Source organism: Leptopilina boulardi, unplaced genomic scaffold, assembly GCF_019393585.1.
Source record: "Leptopilina boulardi isolate dan_hultmark-lab unplaced genomic scaffold, ZJU_Lbou_2.1 LbouV2_169, whole genome shotgun sequence".
Lineage (NCBI taxonomy): Eukaryota > Metazoa > Arthropoda > Insecta > Hymenoptera > Figitidae > Leptopilina > Leptopilina boulardi.
In genome coordinates, this window is record NW_026137717.1 from 1175545 (window position 1) to 1201668 (window position 26124).

Sequence of the window (26124 nt, forward strand, 5' to 3'; positions counted from 1 at the left end):
CTTAAAATTTTGCATTGGGCAATACAATTGCTGTAATTATTACCGGGATCTACCTTACCGACAGTCAGTAATCGAAAATTTTAAGTGAATTGTCCTGAAAACAAAATCCTCACAATATCAACCATAACCATAATAGAAAACTACCTTACCGACTGTCGATTAGCGATAACTTTGCAGATATCTACCTTATCGACAAACGGTAATCAACATTTTTGAGGTATTTGTCCTAAAAACGAAGTCCTTACAACAGCGACCATAATCATAATAGCGAACTACCTTACCAACTGTCGATTATCGTTAATTTTACAGCTATCTACCTTACCGACTGCAGGTAACACCTAGTTGTTATATGTGTTGTTATCTCTCTTTCCAATAAATCACTAACGTATTTTTAAATTATTATCATCTGTCGGTAAAGTAGATTAAGAAATTATCGATTATGGATAAGGTAGATCACAGCATTATTGTTTTAACATTAAAAAAAAAATTTCAAATAATTCTAGATCGAGATTAACCGGCAAATCATCGGAATCAACGGGAAAAATGGCGCCGCCAGAGCCAGTGGCCCAAATGAATACCTACAGGTCCTATGTGACTATGTTAGGTGATCCAAATTCCAAGGATGAATTAAAATTAAAAGCCGCACAAGAACTATCGGAAAATTTTGAAGTTATTATGTGCTCCTCACAATATCCAGCATTTCTCGATCATATGATGAAAATTTTTTTAAAAATTCTTCAAGAAGGTGAACCACATTTTATCTCTGAATATAATATACAACAAGTACGTAAATTAATACTTGAAATGATTCATCGTTTACCAACAAATGAGTGCCTTCGTCCATATGTGAAACAAATTCTTAGTTTAGTATTAAAACTTCTTGAAACTGAAAATGAAGAAAATATTCTTGTTTGTTTGCGTATTATCATTGAATTACATAAACAATATAGGCCAACGTTTAATCCTGATATACAACATTTTCTTCAATTTGTCAAATCAATTTACAGTGAATTACCGGAGAATTTACCAAAAATATTTGAACCACGACCACCGCTTAAAGTTAATGATTTATCGGAAATTAATATTGAAGCTTTGTTAAAGGAGACATTTACAATAACTGTGATACAAAGTGAGAAAAAAGGACCTGACGGTACACCGGTTACTTATAATCTAATACCAAAAGCTGTACTATCATTAAAAGTTCTTCAGGAATTACCAATTATTGTTGTATTAATGTATCAAATTTACAAGCTCAATGTACATCAAGATGTGTCGGATTTTATTCCCCTGATTATGACAACAATAACTTTACAACCGAGTCCCCAACATCGAGCATCACCGGGTTTTAATAAAGAGGTATTTGTCGATTTTATGGGAGCACAAATAAAAACCCTTTCGTTTCTTGCTTATATTATTAGAATTTATCAGGATGTTGTTTCACAACACAGTACAATGATGGTTCAAGGAATGCTTGGTCTGTTAACACTTTGTCCAATGGAAGTGGCACATTTAAGAAAAGAACTTCTTATCGCAACGAGGCATATTCTTGCCACGGATTTAAAAACAAAATTCATTCCTCACATGGAACATCTTTTTAATGAGGAAATTCTTCTTGGTTCCGGTTGGACAACACACGAATCCCTAAGGCCTTTGGCTTACTCAACTCTTGCCGATTTAGTCCATCATGTTCGTAAACAACTTCCACTATCCGATCTTGCTAGGGCTGTTCATCTTTTCAGTAAAAACGTTCACGATCAAAGTCTCCCAACAACGATTCAAACCATGTCCTGTAAATTACTGTTAAATCTCGTCGAATGTATTACTCATCGTTCCGATTTGGAGAACAGTATCCAAGGCCGAGAACTTCTAATGCGTATGCTCGAGGTATTTGTTCTGAAATTTAAAATCATCACCAAATTACAAATGCCCGTTTTGTTGAATAAAGCAAAAACGGCGACAACACTGGAAGTTAAAATCGAAGATGTTAAACCTGATTTTCAAGACGATAGAGATTGTGGAAAGTCGAAATTTGGCTTCCCAGCGTCACAAGTAGCAAACTATAATGTCGCCGACTATAGAAGTCTCGTTAAAACTTTGGTCTGTGGAGTAAAAACTATCACATGGGGTTGTGCTAATTGTAAATCGATAGAAGCAGTTCAACCAAAACAATTTCAACCAAAAGAAACTTTAGTCTTTATTCGTTTAGTGAAATGGGCTCTTCAGGCATTAGATATCTACATGATTGGTCCACCAGGTGTTGGAGCAATTGCCCAACCAGCAAGAGTTGCACAAACACAAACAGTTCGCTCCAAGGAGGAAAAGGAAGTTCTCGAACATTTTAGCGGTGTATTTTCAATGATGAATCCACAAACATTTCAAGAAATATTTTCAACGACAATTGATTATATGGTGGAGAGAATATTTAAAAATAGTGCCCTACAAGTTGTGGGTAATTCATTTTTAGCAAATCCAACAACATCGCCTATTTTTGCAACTGTACTTGTGGAATATCTACTTGAACGAATGAACGATATGGGTTCGAATGTCGAACGTAGTAATTTGTATCTACGACTATTTAAACTTGTCTTTGGTAGTGTTTCTCTATTTCCAGCGGAGAATGAACACATGCTACGTCCACATCTTCATCAAATTGTCAATCGATCCATGGAACTTGCAATGTCAGCCAAGGAACCATATAATTATTTTCTCCTTCTTCGTGCACTTTTCCGTTCAATTGGCGGTGGATCACACGATCTTCTTTATCAGGAATTTCTTCCCCTGCTTCCAAATTTATTGGAGAGTCTCAATAGACTTCAATCGGGTTTACATAAACAGCATATGAAGGATTTATTCGTTGAACTTTGTCTCACGGTGCCAGTTCGTTTGAGTTCCCTCCTTCCGTATTTACCAATGTTAATGGATCCTTTAGTTTCGGCATTAAATGGAAGTCATACTTTAGTGAGTCAAGGTTTAAGAACCCTGGAATTGTGTGTTGATAATTTACAACCGGATTTTCTCTACGAACACATTCAACCAGTTCGTGCTGATCTAATGCAGGCATTGTGGAGAACACTACGTAATCCCACCGATCAAGTAGCACACGTTGCTTTTCGTGTTCTCGGCAAATTTGGCGGTGGTAATCGAAAAATGATGATAGAACCCCAAAAATTAGAGTACAATGATCGTGACACAAATTCACCGACAGTTGTCGCCTATTTTCAAGAGCCATCGAAACCTATTGATTTTCCTGTCGAACGTGTAATTGAGACAGCTTTCACAGCTTTAAAATTAAATACAACTGATTCGTTTTATCGTAAACAGTGTTGGGAGGTGATTAATTGTTATTTGGCGGCTTCACTACGATTGGATGATGACAAAACAACGTTGTATAAATTATTTATGCATCCGAGTTTTAAGGAAGGAGACATACCACATCAGCAGGGTCCATTTTATAAAATCGGTGACGCGGTAGCTAGAAATGTTCAACAGACAGCTTTGACGGGTTTATTTGTTGCGGCAGCTATTAAGGAATTAAGACAATCGGTTCTTGGGACAATGGTTTCGTATGTTAGGCACTACACAATGATTGCTATTGCCCAACAGGCGGGACCTTTCGCAGTTACTGGTCGGCAGGCAAGAATGCATGGACAGGATCCTTTGGTTCTGATCGATGCATTGGCGGTCATAATGGGACATGAGGAAAAGGAACTTTGTAAACCCGGTCATCTAGCTTTGATCCTAATACTAGAAACGGCGACCAACATTCTGGGTTCTAAGGAACGAGCCTGTCAATTACCTTTCATGGAATACCTAGCCGAAAGAATGTGTTCCCTCTGCTACGAACGTGCTTGGTACGCAAAACTCGGAGGATGCATCGCCATTAAATTCCTCTTTGAACGTATGGCCACCAAATGGGTTTTAAATCATCTATTCATCTTTCTCAAAGCCCTCATGTTCGTTATGATGGATCTAACCGGCGAAGTCTCGAATGGAGCAATCGATATGGCAAAGGCAAATCTGGAAAAAATGCTTCGAGTTTGTGTAAATCCGGATATTCAAGAGCTGAACAAAGAACTCAAGGAGGCACAAAATAAAAGTCTCTATGAAGTAACACACGAATTGGTACGTCAAGTCACGTCACCCCACACTCTTGTTAGGGAACAAGCCATGTCTTCTCTTCGTCTCCTAGCGGATGTACAAAATAAAACCGTCACCGAAGTAATGGAACCACACAAAGAAGTCCTTGCCGACATGATTCCACCAAAAAAGCACCTACTCAGACATCAACCAGCAAATGCCCAAATCGGTCTCATGGATGGTAACACATTCTGCACGACACTTAATCCTCGATTATTTACCATTGATCTCAACATTAGGGAACATCAAGTCTTCTTTCAGGAGCTTCATAATCTCAGCGAAGCCGAGGATACAATACTCTCTAAACTTCCCTGCTACAAATCGGTGACCAATTTTATCCCCTTAAAAAAGTCTGCTTTACGAGCCCTCGCCGCTTGTCATTACATCAGCGCCTATAGGGAAAAAATATTCTCCATCCTCTACAAGGCATTGGAAAAACCAAATGCAGAACTTCAAGCCGCCGCTTTTGAATGTATGCAAAAATTCATCGCTGGTTTTCAAATTGACATGGAATTGGTTCATTCTATTATGCGACCAATGCTTCTCACCCTTGGTGATCATCGAAATTTAAGTTTAAATTGCGCCAAACGTCTTTCTTATCTAACACAATTATTTCCCAGTACATTTAGTATAACACTTTGTGAACAACTTTTACAACATTTGAAAAAACTTTTGGAAAATTTAATACAGGCGCACAAGGGTGTTTCAAAATCGGGTGAAAATGAACAGAAAATTGCAACAATTATTGGAATATTTCATCAAATACCGGCGGCAACACCAAAATTTATTGACGTTTTGTGCAGGCTTGTTCTACAAACGGAGAAATCACTACTTGTTGAAGCGTCCAGTCCATTTAGAGTGCCGTTAATGAGATTTTTACTACGCTATCCAACGGAGACACTAAATCTATTTCTACAGGATAATAATATCAAAGATCAACAGTGGAGTAGATTTCTGGAATTTTTGCTCAAGCACAAGGAGGGTAAACCATTTAGAGATGTACTTCATGGAAGTACAAATCGTCTAATAACAATGCTTTTAGCCCAGTCGCAAATTATTACAACATTGAGTAATAACGAAAAAAGTGAATTACAACATCAAGCTATTAGAATTGTGTCAATTTTGATAAAATTCGATGAACAATGGTTACCAACACAAAAACAATTGGTCGCCGCAATGAAACAAATTTGGTGTAACGATGATTATCAATTACTACATAAAAAAGTTGACAGTGTTGATTTTTGTCATTGGAAGGAACCAAAATTAGTTGTAAAAATTCTTCTTCATTACTTCAAACATGATCCAAATGATATTGATCTTTTGTTTCAACTTCTACGTGCATTTTGTGAAAGATTTATACCTGATTTTCAATTTCTTCGTGATTTTCTTGAAAATACTGTAGCACAAGACTATACAGTTGAATGGAAAAGAGAGGCATTCTTTCGTTTTGTTGAACATTTTCCAACTGACAATATGTCACAGGAATTGAAGGCAAAAGTAATGCAATTTATCATAATACCATGTTTTGCAACAAGTTTTGAACGTGGTGAAGGTTTAAAATTAGTTGGTGGTGCACCAATGCCATATCAAGATATTCCAAGTAATGTTGTCTCGGCATTTATAACAAAAATAATTGATCCAGTTAAACCATTTGGTTCAGCTGATTGTGTGAGAATTTCTTTGCTACAATTCTCATGTTTATTGGTTGAACAAGCATCGCAACATATACATGATGAGGCAAATAAACGACAGGGAAATAAATTACGTAGATTAATGACATTTGCATGGCCATGTTTATTGGGAAAAAATTGTGTTGATCCAGCGACGCGTTATCATGGTCATTTATTGTTGAGTCATATTATTGCGAAATTTGGAATTCATAAGAAAATTGTATTGCAAGTGTTTCATAGTTTATTGAAGGCACACGCTGTTGAGGCGAGAAATGTTGTGAGGCAGGCACTTGAAATATTAACACCGGCAATGCCAGTGAGAATGGATGATGGGAATACAATGCTGACACATTGGACGAAGAAGATTATTGTTGAGGAGGGACATTCGATGCAGCAGCTGTTTCATATACTGCAACTTGTTGTGCGACACTATAAGGTATGTGATGTTTATTAGAAAAAAATTTTTGGAATCTATTTTATTGGTAGATGATATTAAAACCAGATTCGGAGACAATTAAAGCTATTCTTGATTTTTGGTGACCGAGAATTTTAGAGGACCTTGGAGTATTTTCGAATTGCGTTAATTTTTGTAATTGTAAACTCTAAATTTATTATTTTTAAATCTGGAATTAACGATTTTAGAATTTATTAACTGATCAAATGGCTTAAAACCAGATTCGGAGACAATTGAGAGGCTGATAGTAAAAATGATTTAAAATAACATTGGGAGCAAAAGTGGGATAAGTGACTTGGGAGCAAAAACGGGTTAAAATGATTCGTATAATTTATTGATAAATTCATTATATTATCGATTAAAAAATATTAATTATAATAAAATATGCATTTTTTCCTATTGTTAATATTTTTTAGTCGATAATATAATGAATTTATCAATAAATTACACGAATCATTTTAACCCGTTTTTGCTCCCAAGTCACTTATCCCACTTTTGCTCCCAATGTTATTTTAAACCATTTTTACTATCAGCCCCTCAATTAAAGCTATTCATAATTTTCCGCTACCGAGGGATTTAGAGGAACTTCGGAGTTTTTGGATTTTCGTTAATTTTTACAATTGGAAACCCTAAATTTCTCATTTTTGTAATCTAGAATTAACGTTTTTAGAATGCATTTGATAGTAAAATGGTTCAAAATCAGATTCGGAGACAATTCAAGCTATTCATGATTTTCCACGACCGACGAATTTAATGAAACTTACGGGATTTTTGATTAGAGAAAATTTTTATTATTGGAAGCACTATATTTCTTATTTTTTAATCCGGAATTAACGTTTTTAGAATTTATTTGATAGTTAAAATGATTTAAAACCAGATTCGGAGACCGAGGGATTTAGAGGAACTTTGAATTGTTTAAATTTTCGTTAATTTTTACAATTGAAAGCCGAACTTGGAGGATTTTGGAATCGCGGTAATTTTTATAATTGGAAGCCCATAAATTTTTAATCCGGAATTAACCTTTTTTAGAATTTATTTGATCATCGAACGGTTTAAAACCATATTTGGAGACATTTAAAGCTATTACTGATATTCGGTGACCGAGGGTTTTAGTCGAACTTCGGTGATTTTTGATTCGCGTTAATTTTTATTGTTAAAAGCCCTAAATTTCCTAATTTTTAATCCGGAATTAACATTTTTAGAATTTATTTGATCGTCAAACGGTTTAAAACCAGATTCAGAGACAATTAAAGCTATTCTCGATTTTTGGTGACCGAGCGTTTTAGAGAAACTTGAAGGATTTTTGAATCTTGTTAATTTTGATTATTTCTAGCTCTAAATTCCTATATTTTACTAAAAATTTTCCCCTTTTGAATCCATCAAAACCTTTAAAAAAAAACCCTAATTTTAAAAAATCGAAATTTCTTTCCCCCACTAGGTTTACTATCCCGTTCGTCATCATTTGCTCCAACACATGGTGAATTCAATTCAACGTCTTGGATTCAGTCCCACCGCATCAATTGAACATCGTCGTCTAGCGGTTGAACTCGCGGAAGTAATAATAAAATGGGAATTACATAGAATTAAAGATGAGGCAGAAAATCAAGAAACCGGTGGTACAGGAACAATGATTGTACCAATGAAACGTTTATCAATAGACGATGCAGCGAGTGTATCAAAACGTTTGGCACAGGGTGTTAATTCACCAATACCAACAGTTCAACCAAAAATGGAACCAGGCTCAACAAAACCAATTGAACGTGCACACGCGGACGCGATACTTAATTTTCTCCTACGTCTAGCGTGTCAGGTTAACGATATGACAACGACAACAACACAAGGAAATCCCGGAGAACAATTATCGAGACGTTGTGTTAATTTATTGAAAATGGCCCTAAAACCCGATGTTTGGCCCCAATCGTGTGATTTAAAATTAGCTTGGTTGGATAAAGTATTTGCAAGTGTTGATAATTCACAACCAAATTTTGGTAATATTTGTACAGCTCTGGAATTATTGACATTTTTATTGGGTGTTATGAAGCGGGAACAAGTTTTATCGGGTTTTAAACCACTGCAAAGGGGATTGGGTGCTTGTATTGGAAGTACAAATACAAAAGTAATAAGATTGGTGCATGGTTTATTGTCACGTTTAATGACAATATTTCCCACAGAACCAACTGCTTCGACAGTTGCTAGTAAATATGAAGAACTTGATACACTTTACAGTACTGTTGGTAAATTTGTTGCTGATGGTTTGAACACCTATGATAAAAATGCAACAGCAACTCCTAGTTCTCTGTTTGGTACTCTAATGATGTTAAAAGCCGCTTGTACGAATAATCAAAATTACATTGATAGATTAATTACACCATTTATGAAAGTATTGCATCGTATGGCTAAGGATCATCTTCATCCAACACCAACTGAGACAAATCAAATTGGTAGCGAACTTTTGATACTAAGTCTCGACCTCGTTAAAAATCGTGTAGGAGTAATGGGTGTCGAAATGCGAAAATCATTCATCGGTTCAATTCTCGTGGGACTTATTGAAAAAACCCAAGACATCAAAGTAATGAAAGCAATAACAAAAATGCTGGAAGAATGGATGAAGAATAAAAATCCAATAGCAATGAATCAGACACCGAGTTTAAGGGAGAAATCAATATTGTTGGTTAAAATGATGCAGTATGTTGAGAAACGTTTTCCGGACGATTTAGAATTGAATGGTCAATTTTTGGAGTTGGTTAATTTTGTTTATAGGGACGATACATTGAAATCAAGTGAATTGACATCGAAGTTGGAGCCGGCATTTTTGTGTGGATTGCGTTGTATACAGCCGCATATTAGAGCGAAATTTTTTGAAGTATTTGACGGATCGATGAAGAGGCGTTTACATGATCGATTATTGTATATAATTTGTAGTCAAAGTTGGGATGCAATGGGTCCGCATTATTGGATAAAACAGTGTATTGAATTGTTGATAGTGACAGCGAATAGTACCACTCATATACAAATGTCAAATCAGGATATATTGCTGCCAAGTGCAACGGCATTGATAAATATGTCAGATGGTGAGGAGCAGAAGAATTTTTTGATGTACAGTTCGGTTAAGGAGGAACCAATGGAGATGAATGAGGATGTGAAGGATGAGTTGATGGATTTGGATTTATCAAATGTGGATCCAGTGGCTGAGGAGATTGAAAGTCGTAAATCGACATTGGTGCAATTGATAGCGAAGCAGGGTGAATTTTTGGAGAATGCGAAAAAAATACGGACCGAGGAATTATTGAACGCGGCGGCACAATTGTGTCATATGGATACAAATTTGGCGGAAGCGATTTGGTTGGACTGTTTTCCACGATTGTGGGCGATTTTAGATGAGCATCAACAAAACACTCTGATTGCGGAAATGGTACCATTTATCTGTAGTGGTACTCATGTTATTCAAAAAGATTGTCATCCCTCAGCAATAGCGACTTTTGTCGAGGCTCTAGCGCATTGCAATCCCCCGGTGCCGATGAGACCCGCAGTTATGAAGTATTTGGGAAAATCCCACAATCTTTGGCACAGAATGACATTGAGTTTGGAACAAATGGCATTTGACAATGGTAATAATCAGTTTAAAATTAAAAGAGAGGCGGATTGTTATGACTTTGAACCGGATAATAGTCCACATACGGAGATTTTGGATTCCCTTTCGGATATGTATTCTTTGCTTTGCGAAGAAGATATGTGGTCGGGTTTATGGCAAAAGCATGCTCATTACAAAGAGACTCTACAGGCTACCGCTTTGGAGCAACAGGGATTTTTTGAACAAGCACAAGGTGCCTACGATCTTGCAATGACGAAATTTAAACAAGATTTTGTCACAACACCAGCTCCGTTTAAAATTCAACGAGAGGCGATACTTTGGGAACAACGTTGGATACGCTGCGCTAAGGAATTGAATCAATGGGATTTATTGTTGGAATACGGTACAAGAAAGACGGAAAAAAATCCTTTTTTAATCCTCGAGAGTTCTTGGCGTATTCCTAATTGGCCGCTAATGAAGGAGGCGTTGGCTCAAGTGGAACAGAATTGCCCCAAGGAAATGGCTTGGAAGGTTAATTTGTATAGGGGTTTTTTGGTTATTTGCCACAATGACGATCAGCATCTCTCGGCTGTTGAACGATACGTGGAATTAGCATCTGGTTTGTGTATGCGAGAATGGAGAAGACTTCCACATATCGTTAGTCATATACATTTGCCGCTATTGCAAGCAGCTCAACAGATTATGGAACTACAGGAAGCGATGCAAATTCATCAGGGTTTGATTCATGGACGTAGTAATTCGGTGCACGATATGAAGGCTATTGTTAAAACTTGGAGGAATCGTTTACCAGTAATTGCTGATGATTTAAGTCATTGGTCGGATATATTTACGTGGCGTCAACATCATTATACATTTGTATCGAATCATTATGATTCACAACCAGAACAAACGACAAATCATTCAATGTTGGGTGTACATGCTTCCGCGCAGGCTATAATTCATTTTGGTAAAATTGCAAGAAAGCATAATTTATGTGGTGTTTGTTTGGATTCACTTTCTCGGATTTATACAATTCCAAGTGTGCCGATTGTGGATTGTTTTCAAAAGATAAGACAGCAGGTGAAGTGTTATTTGCAAATGGCGTCAATAACGGGAAAGAATGAATTACAAGAGGGATTGGAAGTGATAGAGTCGACGAATTTGAAATATTTTACTAAAGAAATGACTGCGGAATTCTATTCCCTAAAAGGGATGCTATTGGCACAATTGGGACGATCGGACGATGCTAATAAGGCATTCTCGGCTGCGGTACAATTATCGGATACTTCGATAAAAGCATGGGCTTTATGGGGGGATTATTTGGAGCATATATTCACTAGGGACGCGAGACAAATACAAATTGGAGTATCGGCAATCACTTGCTTTTTACACGCAAGTCGTCATCAAAATGAATCAAAATCGAGAAAAAATTTAGCTAAAGTACTTTGGTTACTTACCTATGATGATGATAAATCATCATTAATGGAGGCTGTTGATAAATATGCAGTTGGTGTACCTCCAATTCAATGGTTACCATGGATTCCGCAACTATTGATGTGCCTCGTTCGTCATGAGGGAAATGTGATTTTAAATTTGTTGAGCCAAGTTGGTCGAATGTTTCCACAGGCTGTTTATTTTTCAATAAGAACATTGTATCTTACTTTAAAAATTGAACAAAGGGAACGTTATAAAAGTGCTGAATTAAAAGTACAAGAGGAAAATCGAGTACAGCAGGGAGCACCGGAAACAGGACCTATTAGAGCAACACCACCAATGTGGCGTTGTTCTAAAATTATGCACATGCAGCGTGATATTCATCCAACAATTTTATCAAGTTTAGAGGGTATTGTTGATCAAATGGTATGGTTTCGTGAAACTTGGTACGAGGAGGTTTTACGACAATTGAGACAGGGTTTAGCAAAATGTTATGCAATTGCATTTGAAAATCGTGGAGCAGTTAGTGAGGCAACAATAACACCGCATACATTGAATTTTGTTAAAAAACTTGTATCGACATTTGGTATTGGTATTGAAAATATTTCATCATCGCAAAATGTGAATAATAGCTTTGGATCAGCGGCTTCAGAATCATTGGCACGACGAGCACAGGCGACAGTTCAGGATCCTGTATTTCAACGAATGAAGGGACAATTTACAAGTGATTTTGATTTTACTGTACCGGGTGCAAGGCTTTTGCATAATCTTATCAATAAATTGAAGAAATGGATTAAAATTTTAGAGGCGAAAACAAAATTATTGCCAAAATCATTTCTTATTGAGGAGAAATGTAGATTTTTGAGTAATTTTAGTTTAAAAACAGCGGAAGTAGAATTGCCTGGAGAATTTTTACTACCGAAACATTCGCATTATTATGTGAGAATTGCGAGATTTATGCCTCGAGTTGAAGTGGTTCAACGACATAATACAGCGGCAAGACGTTTAAGGATTCGGGGACACAATGGAAGACTTTATCCATATTTGGTTGTTAATGATGCTGGTTTAGGTGATGCTAGACGAGAGGAAAGGGTTCTACAATTATTAAGAATGTTAAATCATTATTTAACTCGACAAAAGGAAACATCAAGACGATTTTTACATTTTACTGTACCTCGAGTTGTTGCTGTTTCACCGCAAATGCGTCTCGTTGAGGATAATCCAGCTTCAGTTTCTTTGCTTGATATTTATAAACAGGGTTGTACAAAAATGAGTATTGAACATGATGCTCCAATTGCACGGTATTATGAAAGATTAGCAACTGTTCAGGCACGTGGAACACAAGCGAGTCATCAGGTGTTACGCGATATTCTTCGTGAGGTACAAACAACAATGGTACCAAGAACATTGCTCAGAGATTGGGCCCTAAAAACATTTCCAGCAGCCACTGATTATTGGACATTTAGAAAAATGGTAATTTTCATTTTATATTTGCAAATTTTACATTTGCGGAAAATTTTTTATTTATTTATTTTTTTTTCTATTTTAGTTTACACTACAACTTTCTTTGGCTTGCTTTGCGGAATATGTTTTGCATCTGACTCGACTCAATCCAGATATGATGTACGTTCATCAGGACTCGGGTTTAATTAACGTTGCCTACTTTAAATTTGACGTTGACGATACATCTGGCGAATTGGATGCAAATCGACCGGTTCCATTTAGATTGACGCCAAATATTTTGGAATTTTTGACAAATACAGGTAAATTTTTGTCTCTTATAATTTTTGGAAAAAAAAATAAGGAAATGGAATAAATTTTAATTTTTTTGCTGAATAAGGGAAGTGGAATTAATTTTTTTTTTTTTTTCTTGCCCGGAAAAAGGCGTTTCAGGTCCATTGACGGCGTGTGCAATAGCAACGGCACGTTGTCTTGTTCAACCATCATTCAAGGTGCATGCAATTTTAAGGGCAATTTTGCGTGACGAAGTGATTGCTGATCATAATAAAAAACAAGACGATCCAGAGAATGCAACATTACAACAAACGCCAACCGATATGAAGGGTGAACTTTTAATAACAATGGTAACACGAGCAGTGACGGCAATTATATCAAGACTGAATTCATTGGCTAATTTTGATGGTACCGATAGTAAAGTTAGTACACTTGTTGCCGCTGCAAATAGTCATGATAATTTGTGTCGAATGGATCCATCATGGCATCCATGGTTGTAAATTATTTTTCCAAAAATGACAAAAAAAAAAAAAAAAAAACACAATTCTTCAATAATTCCGGTAAAATTCTCAAAAAAAAAGATATTTTCTTCTCTTCGTTTTTTTGCTAATATTTCTCCCCCTTTTTTTGGATTCTTTCAATTTTTGAAGAAAAAAAATTTCCCCCTTTTTTTTAGGTGGAAAATAAAAATTTTTTTTCTGGAATAATCTTTCGAAAAACAAAAAAAAAATGAAGGAAATTATTTTGAATGTAAAAAGGTAAAAGAAATAGTTTAAAGAAAATTTTTCCTTCCTTTTTTTCACTTAATTTAAATAAATAAAATGAAAGTTATTTAAATAAATAATTATTAAAGAAATTACAAAAATAATTAATTTAAAAAAAAAAAAAATAATTACTAAATAATATAAAATTTTTTGCATAAAAATTATTTCCCTTATATTTTAAATTAAAAACGAAAGAGAAAATTAAAAAGAAAAATAATAAAAAAAAAGTCCAAATTTGGATTTTGTCATACATTTTATTTTTTTTTTTTGAAGGAAAACCTTTTTTTCTTTTTGAAAAAAAATTTGTTTTAAGTGAGAAAAATTATTTTAAATGAAAGAAAAAAAAGTTGATTTTCATTTTCTTTTTGGGAAATTTATCGGAATTTTTGTCTTTTTCTACTTTTTCTATTTATTTTGTGGGAGAAAAAAAAAATTTATTTTTTTCCCCCTCTCATAATTCTTGTATAAATTTTATTATTCTATTTATAATAATTAATTGATTAATCGGCAACAACTGAATTTTTTTGATGAAATTAATGAATTTTCCATATATAATATAAAAATATATTTATATTTGTATGTTTTGTCATTAATTGGATTTTTTCTTTTTTCAAATCAATATTTTTTTTTTTCAGTAATGACTGTACATTTTAGAAAATGTAATGTTTCTCGTTTTTAATTTTCCATTATAAAAAAAAAAAAAAAAAATTCACAGATCCGTCAAGAAAAAAAAAACTGTAAATATAGAATTTCTTTTTTTTTTCTTTATTTTTTTTTTATGTACAAATAATAATGAGATTGAATAAGAGCATGTGGTGTAAAAAGAAAAAAAGAAATGGCGGATCTTAATATTAAATTAATTTAGAATTTTTTTCGTATAAATTAAATTTTAAACAAAGTGATAACAATTATTATTATTTTTATTATTATTGGTTTAGTAAAGAAAATAAAAATTAAAAGAAGGATAAACATTAATTCACAATAATTTTGTACAGAATTTGAAAATTCTGTATATTTATAATGATAATGATGATTGTATTTTATTTAAGAAAAAAAAAATTTAGACTTTAAGACGTACAATAAATTGTAGAAAAATATATCGTAAATTATAAAAAAAAGGACGATAAATGTAGAATAAAATTTTTTTTCTAAAAAAAAAATGATTCATTTGTTTTTTTTTGTAAAAAAATTTTCAAGTGACAAAAAAAAGTAGTTTACTTTATTTTTTTTCTCATAGATTTTTTTTTCATCTCATAGCCCCCCAAAAAAAATGATGAGAATTTTAACAGGGAGAAAATTTATTCAATCTCATATTTCGAGAATAGTTGTGAGAAATTATGGGGAAATAAATCAGCCAAATGTTGATCGTCGTTGGTTAGAAGTAAGTTGTTGTTTTTTTTGTTAAAAATTTAAAAAAAAAATACAATAATTTTTTTGTATTTCAAAATTTTCTTTAATTAAAAAATTAAGTAATTTATTTTTGTTACTAAATATTAAGTTATTTTTTTTTGTATTAAAAAAAAATTAAATAATTTGTTTTGCATTTAAAAACTATTTTTTTAATTAAATAATTAAAATTTTTATTTTTTTGTATTTAAAAATTAATTTTTTTTTTTTTTGATTTATTTTCAAGTCATTACCAATTGGCAATCCAAGAAATTTAAATAATTTTACCGCTGGTTTTGCATTATTTATAATTCCACAATTTTATTTGACATTTTATCAACTTTATTTTGTGAAGAAAAAAGAATTGACAAATTAAAAAAGAAGAAAATGTTTTAGAATTTTTTTTTATTTTCAAAATGAAGGGCAAAAAGGGAAATTTTTCTTTTTAAATTAAACGAAATTTGAATAAATAAATAAAATAAATTTCAAAATTTTACAAGTATTATTATTATTATTATTATTTACATAGAAGTATTTTTATTTTTCCATTTTTATTTCAACAATTTCGATTTAATAAAAATTTAAATTTAATTTTTCATACTTTTGAATTTTAAATCTTCCCGCATTTTTTGAATAATTATTTGTCGATCAATGAAATTTTTCGTTTTGGACAAATAATAATAATAATTAATTTTTCAGCAACACTATTGGTTGTTCTTCTGTCCATCCATCGTTGACTGATAATTTACATTAACGAATGAAAAATTACCTCCTTTGGACAAATTAATACAGCTGCAATCTTATTGGTCAACGACATTTTGTAACCTAGCTTTAATTGACGAGTGTAAACAAATAAAAGTTTTTCGCGCGTAGTGAATGTCTATGCTTGCAATGTTTTCAATTTTGTAAAGTTTATTAGTAATTAATTAATTAATTGTATATAAAAACAGCGTTATTCATCAATATTCACAGATTAATTAGTGTTTTAAAAAAATGGATCCAGATGACGTTTGGAATATTGCCGAGGTAAATTCATATATATATTTATTATAATTTTTTTGTATTCAATTTCGTAATTTCTTTTTTCTAAATCTATTTTTCAGTACTTTGTCTATTTATTATTTTAAATGTAGTAATATTTCTTTTTTATTATTATTATTATTATTATTATTATTATTATTAAGCAAAACGAAAAAAATAAATATCATAAAGTATAGAAATTGTAACGAACATAACCTTAAAAAAATTATAAATGGAACAATTGAATTAGGGCAGAGATATACAATTTTTTTTACACATAGATTACAATTTTATGATAATATAAATAAATAGAAAAATTTTGTTTTTTATTAAGAAACAAATTTGCAAAAAATTGCGCGTGTTAAAAAAAAATAACCTCAAAAAATTACGATTTCGTAAAAAAGGAAAAAATTATTATTAGGTATTATTATTATTATTTCTTTCTATTTTTTTGTTATTTATTTATTTATTATTATTAGTATTATTAGTATTATTGTTATTATTATAAACTTTTATTTTTTATTTTTTCGACTTTAATTTTTCAAATAAAATACAAAATTAAATATTAACTATTTTATTAATATTTATATTATTAGGTATTATTATTATTATTATTATTATTATTATTATTATTATTATTATTGAATATTAAATATTAATATTTGAATTATTTTTTAAATTTGTCTTCTTTCAATTTTTCGTGAAATAATTTTTTTTTAGGATTTTCTCGACGATTTTATTCCACCTGATGAAAATTTACAATTATCATTTGCATTTAATGCAACAAAAAATAATAATATTAATAATTCATTATCATCAACATCATCACCATCATCGAAAGAAGAAGAAAATTATTTAATTTCATTACGTTCAATTGAAAATGATGATGATAATGAACAACAATTAATGAATAATGATAAAAATAATTCACGTCTCACAAAATTATTGCAAATTTGTCGTAAAAAAGTGACAAATTTTCCAAATGAAAAATCCACAACAACAACAGAAATTTCTCCATTAAATTTTTCATCTCACGACTCATCGGAAAATCGTGAATTAAATTTTTCTATTTCTAATTCATTGGAAAATTCTCAGGAATTAAATTTTTCCCCACGTGATTTAGCGGAAAATTGTGAAAATTTGCGAGAATTAAATTTTTCCCCTCGCAATTCATTGGAAAATCGGGAAAAATCAAAAGAATTAAATATTTCCCCTCACAATTCATTGGAAAATGGCGATTCGTCAGAAAATCGAGAAATTCTTTCAATTATTGAGAATCAAAAAAAAAATCATGTAAATTTTAGTGATAATCAAAAAAATGAATTTTCCCCTCAAAAATCCATTAATAATCGTGAAAATTTAATAAAAAATATTTTAAATCGTACAAATAGAGAAATAATTTCCAAATCATCAATATTGAATGTAAATAATGAAAATATGGGAAAAAAACAATCAAATCGTGATAATTTAATAAATAGTATTTTAAAAAGAGATGAAAAAAAAATTACAACAAAAATTAATGACAATAATAATTTGAAAAAAATACAAAGACAAGTGAGTTTTATTGATGATGAAAATGAAAATAATGATAATGAAAAATTAAAAAAAAATAAAAATTATAAACAAATTACATTACAAATGGCTATGGAAAAAAAATCAAATAATTCCCGTTATTGTAATGATTCAAAAAATAATTCCAAATCAAAACAAGTAATAAGTCGACGTTTTCCAGGACCAGCGGGATTATTACCGGAAAATATTGATTTTTCAAATATGCCAATGGCATATTTATCATCATTTGAAGAAAATGAAACAATTGAAAAATTAAATGAAACAAGAATATCAAATTTTTGTTCACAAAATACAAAAAATCGTTTTACAAGTGGAGCATGGCAAATGATGATTGATGATTTGCCTGTGAATTTTTTTTCCAATCAAGATTTACATACAATTAAACATAATGCAAAAAAAGGGGAATACAAAATGAAGAGAACAAAATTTTTTGCCGCACTCATACATCAAATGGATTCAAATACAATTATTAATCCAATGATAATATTAAAAGATTCAAGCGATGAAATTGACGCTAGTATACATCGTGATATATTTTTTAAATATCCAAATTCAATTGAAGTTGGTTCTGTTTTATTATTAAATGATGTGACAATTGAGAGGACAAAATTTTATATTATTGCATTTATACATTGGCGTGATATTGTTGCAATTTATAATGAAAAAGAAAGAATTGTCACGACAAAATTAATGGAGAAAATAATTGAATCACAAGAGAAGGGGGGGAATAATTTTGATGAGACGAATTATATTCTTGATGATGATGATAATGATAAAAATAATCAGGCGAACGATGATGAAAATGACGAAGAAAAAGAAGAAGAAGAAGAAGAAGAAGAAGAAGCCGAAGAAGAAAGAAATAATAGTGAGTTTTTTTTGTTTAGAAAAATTAAATTTTTTCTATATTTTTTTATACAAATGTTTTTTGAATTTAACAAATATTAACAGAATTTTAGTTAATCAGAAAATTTATTTTTCTGAATTTTTATTAAATGGAATTTCCATTTAGCCGAATTTTAGTTCAACAGAATTTTTATTTAGCAGAGTTTCCCATTGAAAGAAAATTTCAAGCTAAATTTTTATTTTAATAAATTTTGTATTTAAAGAAATTTTTACTAAATAGAATTTCCATTTAGCCGAATTTTTATTATTTTTATTAACAGAATTTTTATTTACCAGGTTTTCCCATTGAAATGAAATTTCCATTTAGCCGAATTTTTATTTTGATAAATTTCTATTTAAACAAATTTCTTTTAATGTGATTTCCTTCTTTTAGGGAATTTTCATTTTACCAAATTTGTATTAAGCCAAATTTTTGTTTAAAAAATATTTTTATTTAGATAAATTTCTATTAAGCAGAATTTTTAATTAAATGGAATTTCCATTTAGCCGAATTTTAATTCAACAGAATTTTTATTTTAAAGTATTTTTATTTTGCTAAATTTTGTATTTAAAGAAATTTTTTATTAAATCAAATTTCCATTTAGCCGAATTTTAGTTCAATAGAATTTTTATTTAGCAAAGTTTCCCATTGTAACAAAATTTCCATTTAGCCGACTTTTTATTTTAATAAATTTCTATTTAAAATTTTTTTTTAATAAAATTTCCTTATATTTAGGAAATTTCCATTTTACCAAATTTGTATTAAGATAAATTTTCGTTTAAAAAGTATTTTTATTTAGCTAAATTTCTATTAAAAGGAATTTTTATTAAATCGAATTTATATTTGGCAGCATTTTAATTTGAACAGAATTTTTATTTAGCTGAATTTTTATTTAAAAGTATTTTTATTTTGCTAAATTTTGTATTTAATAAAATTTTTATTAAATGGAATTTCCATTTAGCTGAATATTAATTTAACTGAAATTTTATTTTGCTGATTATAAATTTAACTGAAATTTTATTTATAAAAATTTCCATTAAATGGAATTTTTATTTAGCGGAACTTTTATTGAAACAAAATTTTCATTTAGCTGATATTTAACTGAAATTTTATGCAGCAAAATTTCCAATTTAGCTAAATTTCCATTAAATGGAATTTTTATCTAGCAAAATAATTAAACTAAAATTTCCATTTAGCTGATATTTAACTGAAATTTTATACAGCAAAATTTCCAATTTAGCGAAATTTCCATTAAATGGAATTTTTTAGTAGAAGAATTTCTTTTTAAAAAAAATTTTCATTTAGCTGATGTTTAACTAGAATTTTATTTAAAAAAATTTCCAATTTAGCGAAATTTCTATTAAATAGAATTTCCATTTAGCTGATATTTAAGTGAAATTTTATTTAGCTGATTATCGATTTAACTAAAATTTTATTTTATCAAAATTTTCAATTTTTAAATAATTTTCAATTAAATTGAATTTTCTTTTCCGCAAAATTTTTTTTTATTATTTACGAATGACAATTTAGCAAAATTTTAAATTCAGAGCAATTTTTATTTAATTTAATCAAAAATTCGGTTAAATGAAAAATTTAAATTAATATTACAAATCAGAATTTCTGTTAAATGAAAATTTTAATATAAAATTTTTTTTTATTAATGCTAAATTTTTTTTCCCCAAAAATAAATATTGTGTGAAATAAAAATTTGGTTTAATAAAAATATTTTTTGAATAATTAAAAATTCGGCTAAATATAAATTTGATTAAATAGAAAATTATGTAAAAAGAAAATTCTATTTAATAAAAATTGGTTTAAAACTGAATTTTTTTTTTAAATTGAAATTCGGCTAAATAAAATTTTTTTATTAAACTTAAATTTCGCCAAATGTAAATACAATTAATTTGATTTAATAAAAATTGTATTTATTTATTTTCAAACAAATAAAGAAAAAATAAAATTTTTATTTTTTTTGAAAAAATAAAATTTTTATTTTTTTTTTTTAAAATTCATTTTGTAATTTTTTTTTTCTTGTTCTTTTTTTTTTCTCACACAGAATTCTTAGAAACTGATGCGAATGGTGATAGGAAAAAATTATTAAAAAATTCCATACGCGAAACAATGTTATCAACGCAAATTCTTCACAATGATGAGGACAATGAATTATTATCGCAATTAAATTTAGATGAAATTTCCGCATTTAATGAGCCAAGAAATATTGCATGTTCAACATTAATTGGTAGTCAAATTCAAATTGATGAGGATAAAAGTGGAGAGGAAGATAAAAAATTAGAAAGAGAAAATACTAATTGTGAAAAAGAATCTAATGAAAAATCAAAATCATCATCGTCATCTAAATTACATGATTATTTAAAACAATTTCGTCATAGGGAAAATTTCACTCAATCGAATATTACAAATTATAATAATCAAAGTAATAGTGAAAATCAAGAGGCAATAGAAACAAATGTGAATAATAATAAAAATAATGATAGTAATTCAAAAAGAAGAAAAAATTTTGCTGATGATTTATTAGATTCTGACGATGAAACAATTAATGAGGAATTGACGACTTTAAAAAGGTAATGAACGAACTAAATTTTTAATTTATTTTTCTTTATAATTTTGTATTTTTCTTTTTACCATTTGGTAAATTTTTTTATAGCAAAAAAAGAAAACCTTTAGAATTTTATTTTGTTTTCATAAATTTTTTTATTTTTATTTTTACCGAACATTTTTAATTTTCTATTTTTTAATTTTAGTTTCTTTTTTTTTAAGCTAAAATATTATTTAGTATTATTATTTTTTTCACAAATTTTGTGGGAAAATAGTCGTAAATTTTTTTCTTTTTTTCTTTTTTAGAATCACGACATTAAATAGTGAAACAAATGTTGTTGAAAAAAAGAGAAAAAAAAATTCGCCAAATACATCAAATTTGCAAAATCGATTAAAACAATTTCGCCATAGCGATGAATTGACACAATCGGAAGAAATTATTGTTGACAATAATTTGGAGGAGAAAAATATTGAAGCAACAATAATAAATCGAGAAATTTCAAATTTGGACAATTTTCTTAAATCCGATGATGAATTTGATGCAGAATTTTTGAATATTAACAACGCCATGGAAATTGAAAGGTAATTTATTTATTTTTTTTTTCAATTCAATTCGATTCAATTTGAATAATTTTTGAAAATTGAACAAAAAAAATAAAATTTATTTATTTATATAAATAAATTTATACAATTTATACAATAATAATTATTATTATATATTAATTTGTTTATAAATAAATAAAAAAAAAAATTTCAGTTTCCGCAGAAATTAAATTCTATAAAATTTCTTATTAAATATTTATTATGTATAAATAATAATGTTTTTTTGCTTTGTTTTGATTTTCCTTTTGGCTTTCAGTGTTATTAATGTCGATAATAATAAAAATAATGAACTGGAAGAATCTGAGGATAATACACAAAACGTAAGGGATGAGGTGAGAAATTTTTTCAATGATCCCAATGACGATGAATTTTTGTCACAAATGAATATTGATGATTTTTGAAATATGTGGAGGACAACAAAATGGGAAAAAAAAAAATTCTGCCAATTTGGAATTTTTCAATGTCCACTAAAAAAAAAAAAGGTGCGAATTTTATATTGTATACAATTTTTTTTTCATTTTTCGTTTTTTGAAGTTTATATTTTTTTCACATATTGAAAATTCACACACAAAAAGTGGATTTGAAATTTTTTTTTATTATTTTTGATGTTAAAAAAGTTTTGATAAATATAAATAGAATTATTTCATGTTATTTCTATTGTACATAGAAATTATTTCAAAAATTAATTTTAGAAATATTCGACAAATTGTCGTTAAAAATCGATTTTTTTAAAATTAAAATTATTAATTAAATTAAATTAAATTTTTAATTATTATTTAATAAAATAGAAATCATAGAAAAGGAAGAAAAAAAATAGTATTTATTTATTTATTTACACAACGATCCCGCAGTATCGAGAAGAAATGAGAATTTTTTTTGAATCTTTAAATAATTTCTATAAACTTGAAATATTAAAAAAAAATTTTCTGATTTGAATTATTTTTTTTTCTACTATTAAAATATTAATAAAAAGGGTTTCATTCAAAATTTTCAATTGAAAATTTCTCTTTTTTTTATTGCCATGATAATAATAATAATTAATATTCCAAGCATAATAAACGTTTGTGACATTGAATTTCCTGAATTAATTTGATGGATTCAAATCGCTTTCAATTTATTTGACTAATCGTCTTTTTCCTTCTTCTCTTTATTTTTAATTAAAAACATTCAATTGTTTCTATTTATTCTATTCTATTATTTTAATTTATTAATTAATTTAATTATAATACTATTTTTTTGACATTCTTTTTTAATTTTTATTTTTGATATTTTTTACATGGCCTTAAAACAATAATGATAATAACTTTATTTTTACACTCGATTTCAGTTTTTATTCAGTGAATTTTTTACATGTAAAAAAATAACTAAATTTAATTTATTTTATTATAACTATATTATTATTATTATTTATCAAAATTATAAATAATTATAATGAAAATAATTTTCTATTATAATTATTTTTTTTATTTAAATAATTCTGCTACATAAAAAATTATAATTTATTATAATTATTAATAATAATAATTAATAATAATTAATAATAATAATAATAGTCTCACGATAAATTTTTTTTTTCTATTGTTTTATGTATTTCTCTCTTTTTTCTTTTTTTGGTTCTTCAAGGTTGAAATGAAAACGTTTTTCTTTCTTTTTTTAACTTAACCTTCAACTCGTTCCGTAACGTAAAAGAGATGATTACCCCGCGGTAAATCAATAATTAACGTTAATTTATAATTTTTTCTTATCTATCCTCCCCCTCCCCATTCCTGGGTCTCTCTCTCTCTAATTAGAATAAAAAAAAAAAAAATGGGAAACCAATACTTTTATTGCGGAAATATTTTTGCATATTGGAAAATTGTTTTTCATTGAACACGGATATTATAATGACAACTGAATATAATTTCTTTTTTCCTTAGACTAGAAAAAAACTAAAAAAAAAAACAAAATTTCTGCTCATTAACAAAAAAACGTTTAAAAAAATTCAGGGAAATATAAAAAGAAATAGAAAAAAAATTTACCTCTAAAATAAATGAAAAAAATTACTAATAAAAAAAAAAAATTTTCCCCCTAAAATAAATATAAAAAAAAAAATTTACTCCTAAAATAAATAAAAATTACCCATAAATAAAATAAAAAAATTTACCTCTAATAAAAAAAAAAAAAAAAAAAAAAACAGCGATATAAAATAAAAATCAATTGAAACATAAAATGTAAATAATTATTGAGTAAAAGAAAAATATGATAAAAAGGAACAAGTAGATTTTTTGATTGATAAAAAAAGTGACATTCCCTGGCTGGTACTAATAATATTATTAACGCGTTAGAATCGAAGGCCTTTAGAATAATTTATACAATTCGAATTAATTAATTCCTTACGTTCAAATCTGCTTTCATCCAGTTACATTTTTTTTTTATTTAAAAAAGAACTAATTAATCCAATTAATAAAAATTAATTAAACTTTTTAAATTCTCTAAATTGAAATTCCCTTATTAAAAACAATAATTTTAATTTCTAAATAATAATATGTAACGTGTACTTTTGTTTCTTAGTTATTTTTTTATTTTTATTTTGCGAATATTCATTAAGGACAAAAATAAATTTTTTGAATTAATAATTTTTTAAAAAATCCCTTTTTAAAAAAAATAATTGATGTAATAATAATTATTACATATTTAATTATGTAATATTAAAATAAATATTTATTCCTTTTTATAGAATAGAAATATTCATTTTTCCATTGGAATTAGAAAAAAAAACCTTCAACAATAATTTAATTTTTTATTATATACGTTGTTACATAAAGTCGACGATCTTGAATTTACAGTGATTACAATGGACATATTTTTTAAAATATAAAAAAAATATTACATGTATGCTTAAAGTGACGTTAATCTCTACTCTTTATTTTTGCGATTATTGCTAAACCATTTTTTTAAATACCTATTTTTCAATATATTTTTGTGAAATTTATTTTAAAATCTATTTCAAAAAATCGATTAAAAATTTATTAAAATTTATTTTACAAATAAAAAATATAAAAAAATAATAAATTTAAATTAGTATTTTTTTATAAAAAAGAAAATTTTAAAAATAATTGTAATTAATAAAAAAAAATTTTTTAAATTGTTATAATTATTGTAACAATTTTTTTTTTTATTCTTTTAAAGTGGTGTTTTTAAAAAAGAAATAACAAAGAAAAATTGCGACGACAGTATAATAGAGACAAATCTCTCTAAATGAAGAAAAAAAAATGTTTATCGAAAATCTTATCGTCACTGTAATTATTCATATATATATATTATCAGGTCGATAATTAAATAACCATACTTTTTTAAAAAAAGTTTACATTGCGTTCTCGCGTTGGCGAAACCTTGACAATGACTTATTTCATTACTTGCACCCATTTCGACGAGATGAAATAATTATTTCCTGTCCTTTTTCATAAATTATATACGCGTGATCCCCCTCCCACGTATTTTTTTTTATGTTTGTAAAATATTGATAAAAAGTAATTTTTAATCTAATTTTTTACTCTAGCTTTATAATTTTTATATTTTATATCTGTAATTTGAGGTTATATCTGTTCATTGACCTATATAACTTATTCTAAATTTCAAGGTTATGTTTGCTCTTTATTTTATCTTTCTCGACCTGATATTTGAGGTTATATGATTAACTAATTTTGACTTTACATTTGCCGGCGATGTTTTTTTTGTTGGAAAATTTTCAGGAATATATGTAAATTAGTTTTGATTCATTTTTTTTTCTCTCTACGAACATTTACCCTGCGTTTTTTTAAAATAAAAGCTAATCGCGGTTCTAATCTACGTGACAAAAGCATTGACATCAGTGGCATTTTGCCGTTTGTCAATAATTTAGCCACTTTTTTTTTTTATTTTTCTAATTCTTTCTTTTGAAAGAATGAATTAATTAATTTCTTAGTAACGATTTCAAAAGCCAGACCCCAGGAAATATTTCCGAATTTTCTTATTCGGTTCTTTGACAATGAAAAAAAAAATTTGCTTCCATGATCGTAAAGATCCTGCGGGAAAAGTTTGGCCATAGATGAAGTAGAATAAAGAAACGAAATGAGTAGTTGTATAAGGAACAAACACGCAGCGCCATTGGCGGTTTATTCAAATATGCTAAACATATTAAAAGGGCAATAATTAATAATTATTATAATACAATGAATATAATATAATATAATATAAATATAAAAATATAATAATTATAATGTAATTAATAATTAATATTAATTATAAAATACCATTATAATAAAAATTATATTTTTCTGTTAAATTAAATAAAAATAATAATAATAATAATAATAATAATA

At 28.4% G+C, this 26124-nt stretch overlaps 2 protein-coding genes across 2 annotated transcripts in view; both read left to right on the top strand.

The window, feature by feature from the left end:
• Positions 1-13865, top strand: part of LOC127277579 (transformation/transcription domain-associated protein) — a 27364-nt gene extending 13499 nt beyond the window's left edge. Inside the window, exons 2-5 of the mRNA XM_051298827.1 lie at positions 504-6243; positions 7700-12739; positions 12816-13029; positions 13151-13865. Of these exons, the coding sequence (XP_051154784.1) occupies positions 544-6243; positions 7700-12739; positions 12816-13029; positions 13151-13500 (11304 nt within the window). The 5' untranslated portion in view covers positions 504-543 and the 3' untranslated portion in view covers positions 13501-13865. The remainder of the gene's footprint in view (positions 1-503; positions 6244-7699; positions 12740-12815; positions 13030-13150) is intronic.
• Positions 13866-15990: 2125 nt separating this feature from the next.
• On the top strand, positions 15991-22435 carry LOC127277582 (myb-like protein D). The gene is made up of 5 exons (XM_051298830.1): positions 15991-16176; positions 16891-18607; positions 20682-21207; positions 21488-21763; positions 22041-22435. The coding sequence occupies exons 1-5, from the start codon at positions 16144-16146 to the stop codon at positions 22183-22185; spliced, it is 2697 nt and encodes an 898-aa protein (XP_051154787.1). The 5' UTR covers positions 15991-16143; the 3' UTR covers positions 22186-22435.
• Positions 22436-26124: the final 3689 nt, after the last annotated feature.

Excerpts from the sequence above, each read along its gene's own strand:
- LOC127277582 (XM_051298830.1), top strand. The coding sequence starts at position 16,144 with ATGGATCCAGATGACGTTTGGAATATTGCCGAG. Across the intron at positions 21,208-21,487 it reads GAATTGACGACTTTAAAAAG|AATCACGACATTAAATAGTG; the intron begins GTAATGAACGAA and ends TTTCTTTTTTAG. Across the intron at positions 21,764-22,040 it reads AACGCCATGGAAATTGAAAG|TGTTATTAATGTCGATAATA; the intron begins GTAATTTATTTA and ends TTTGGCTTTCAG.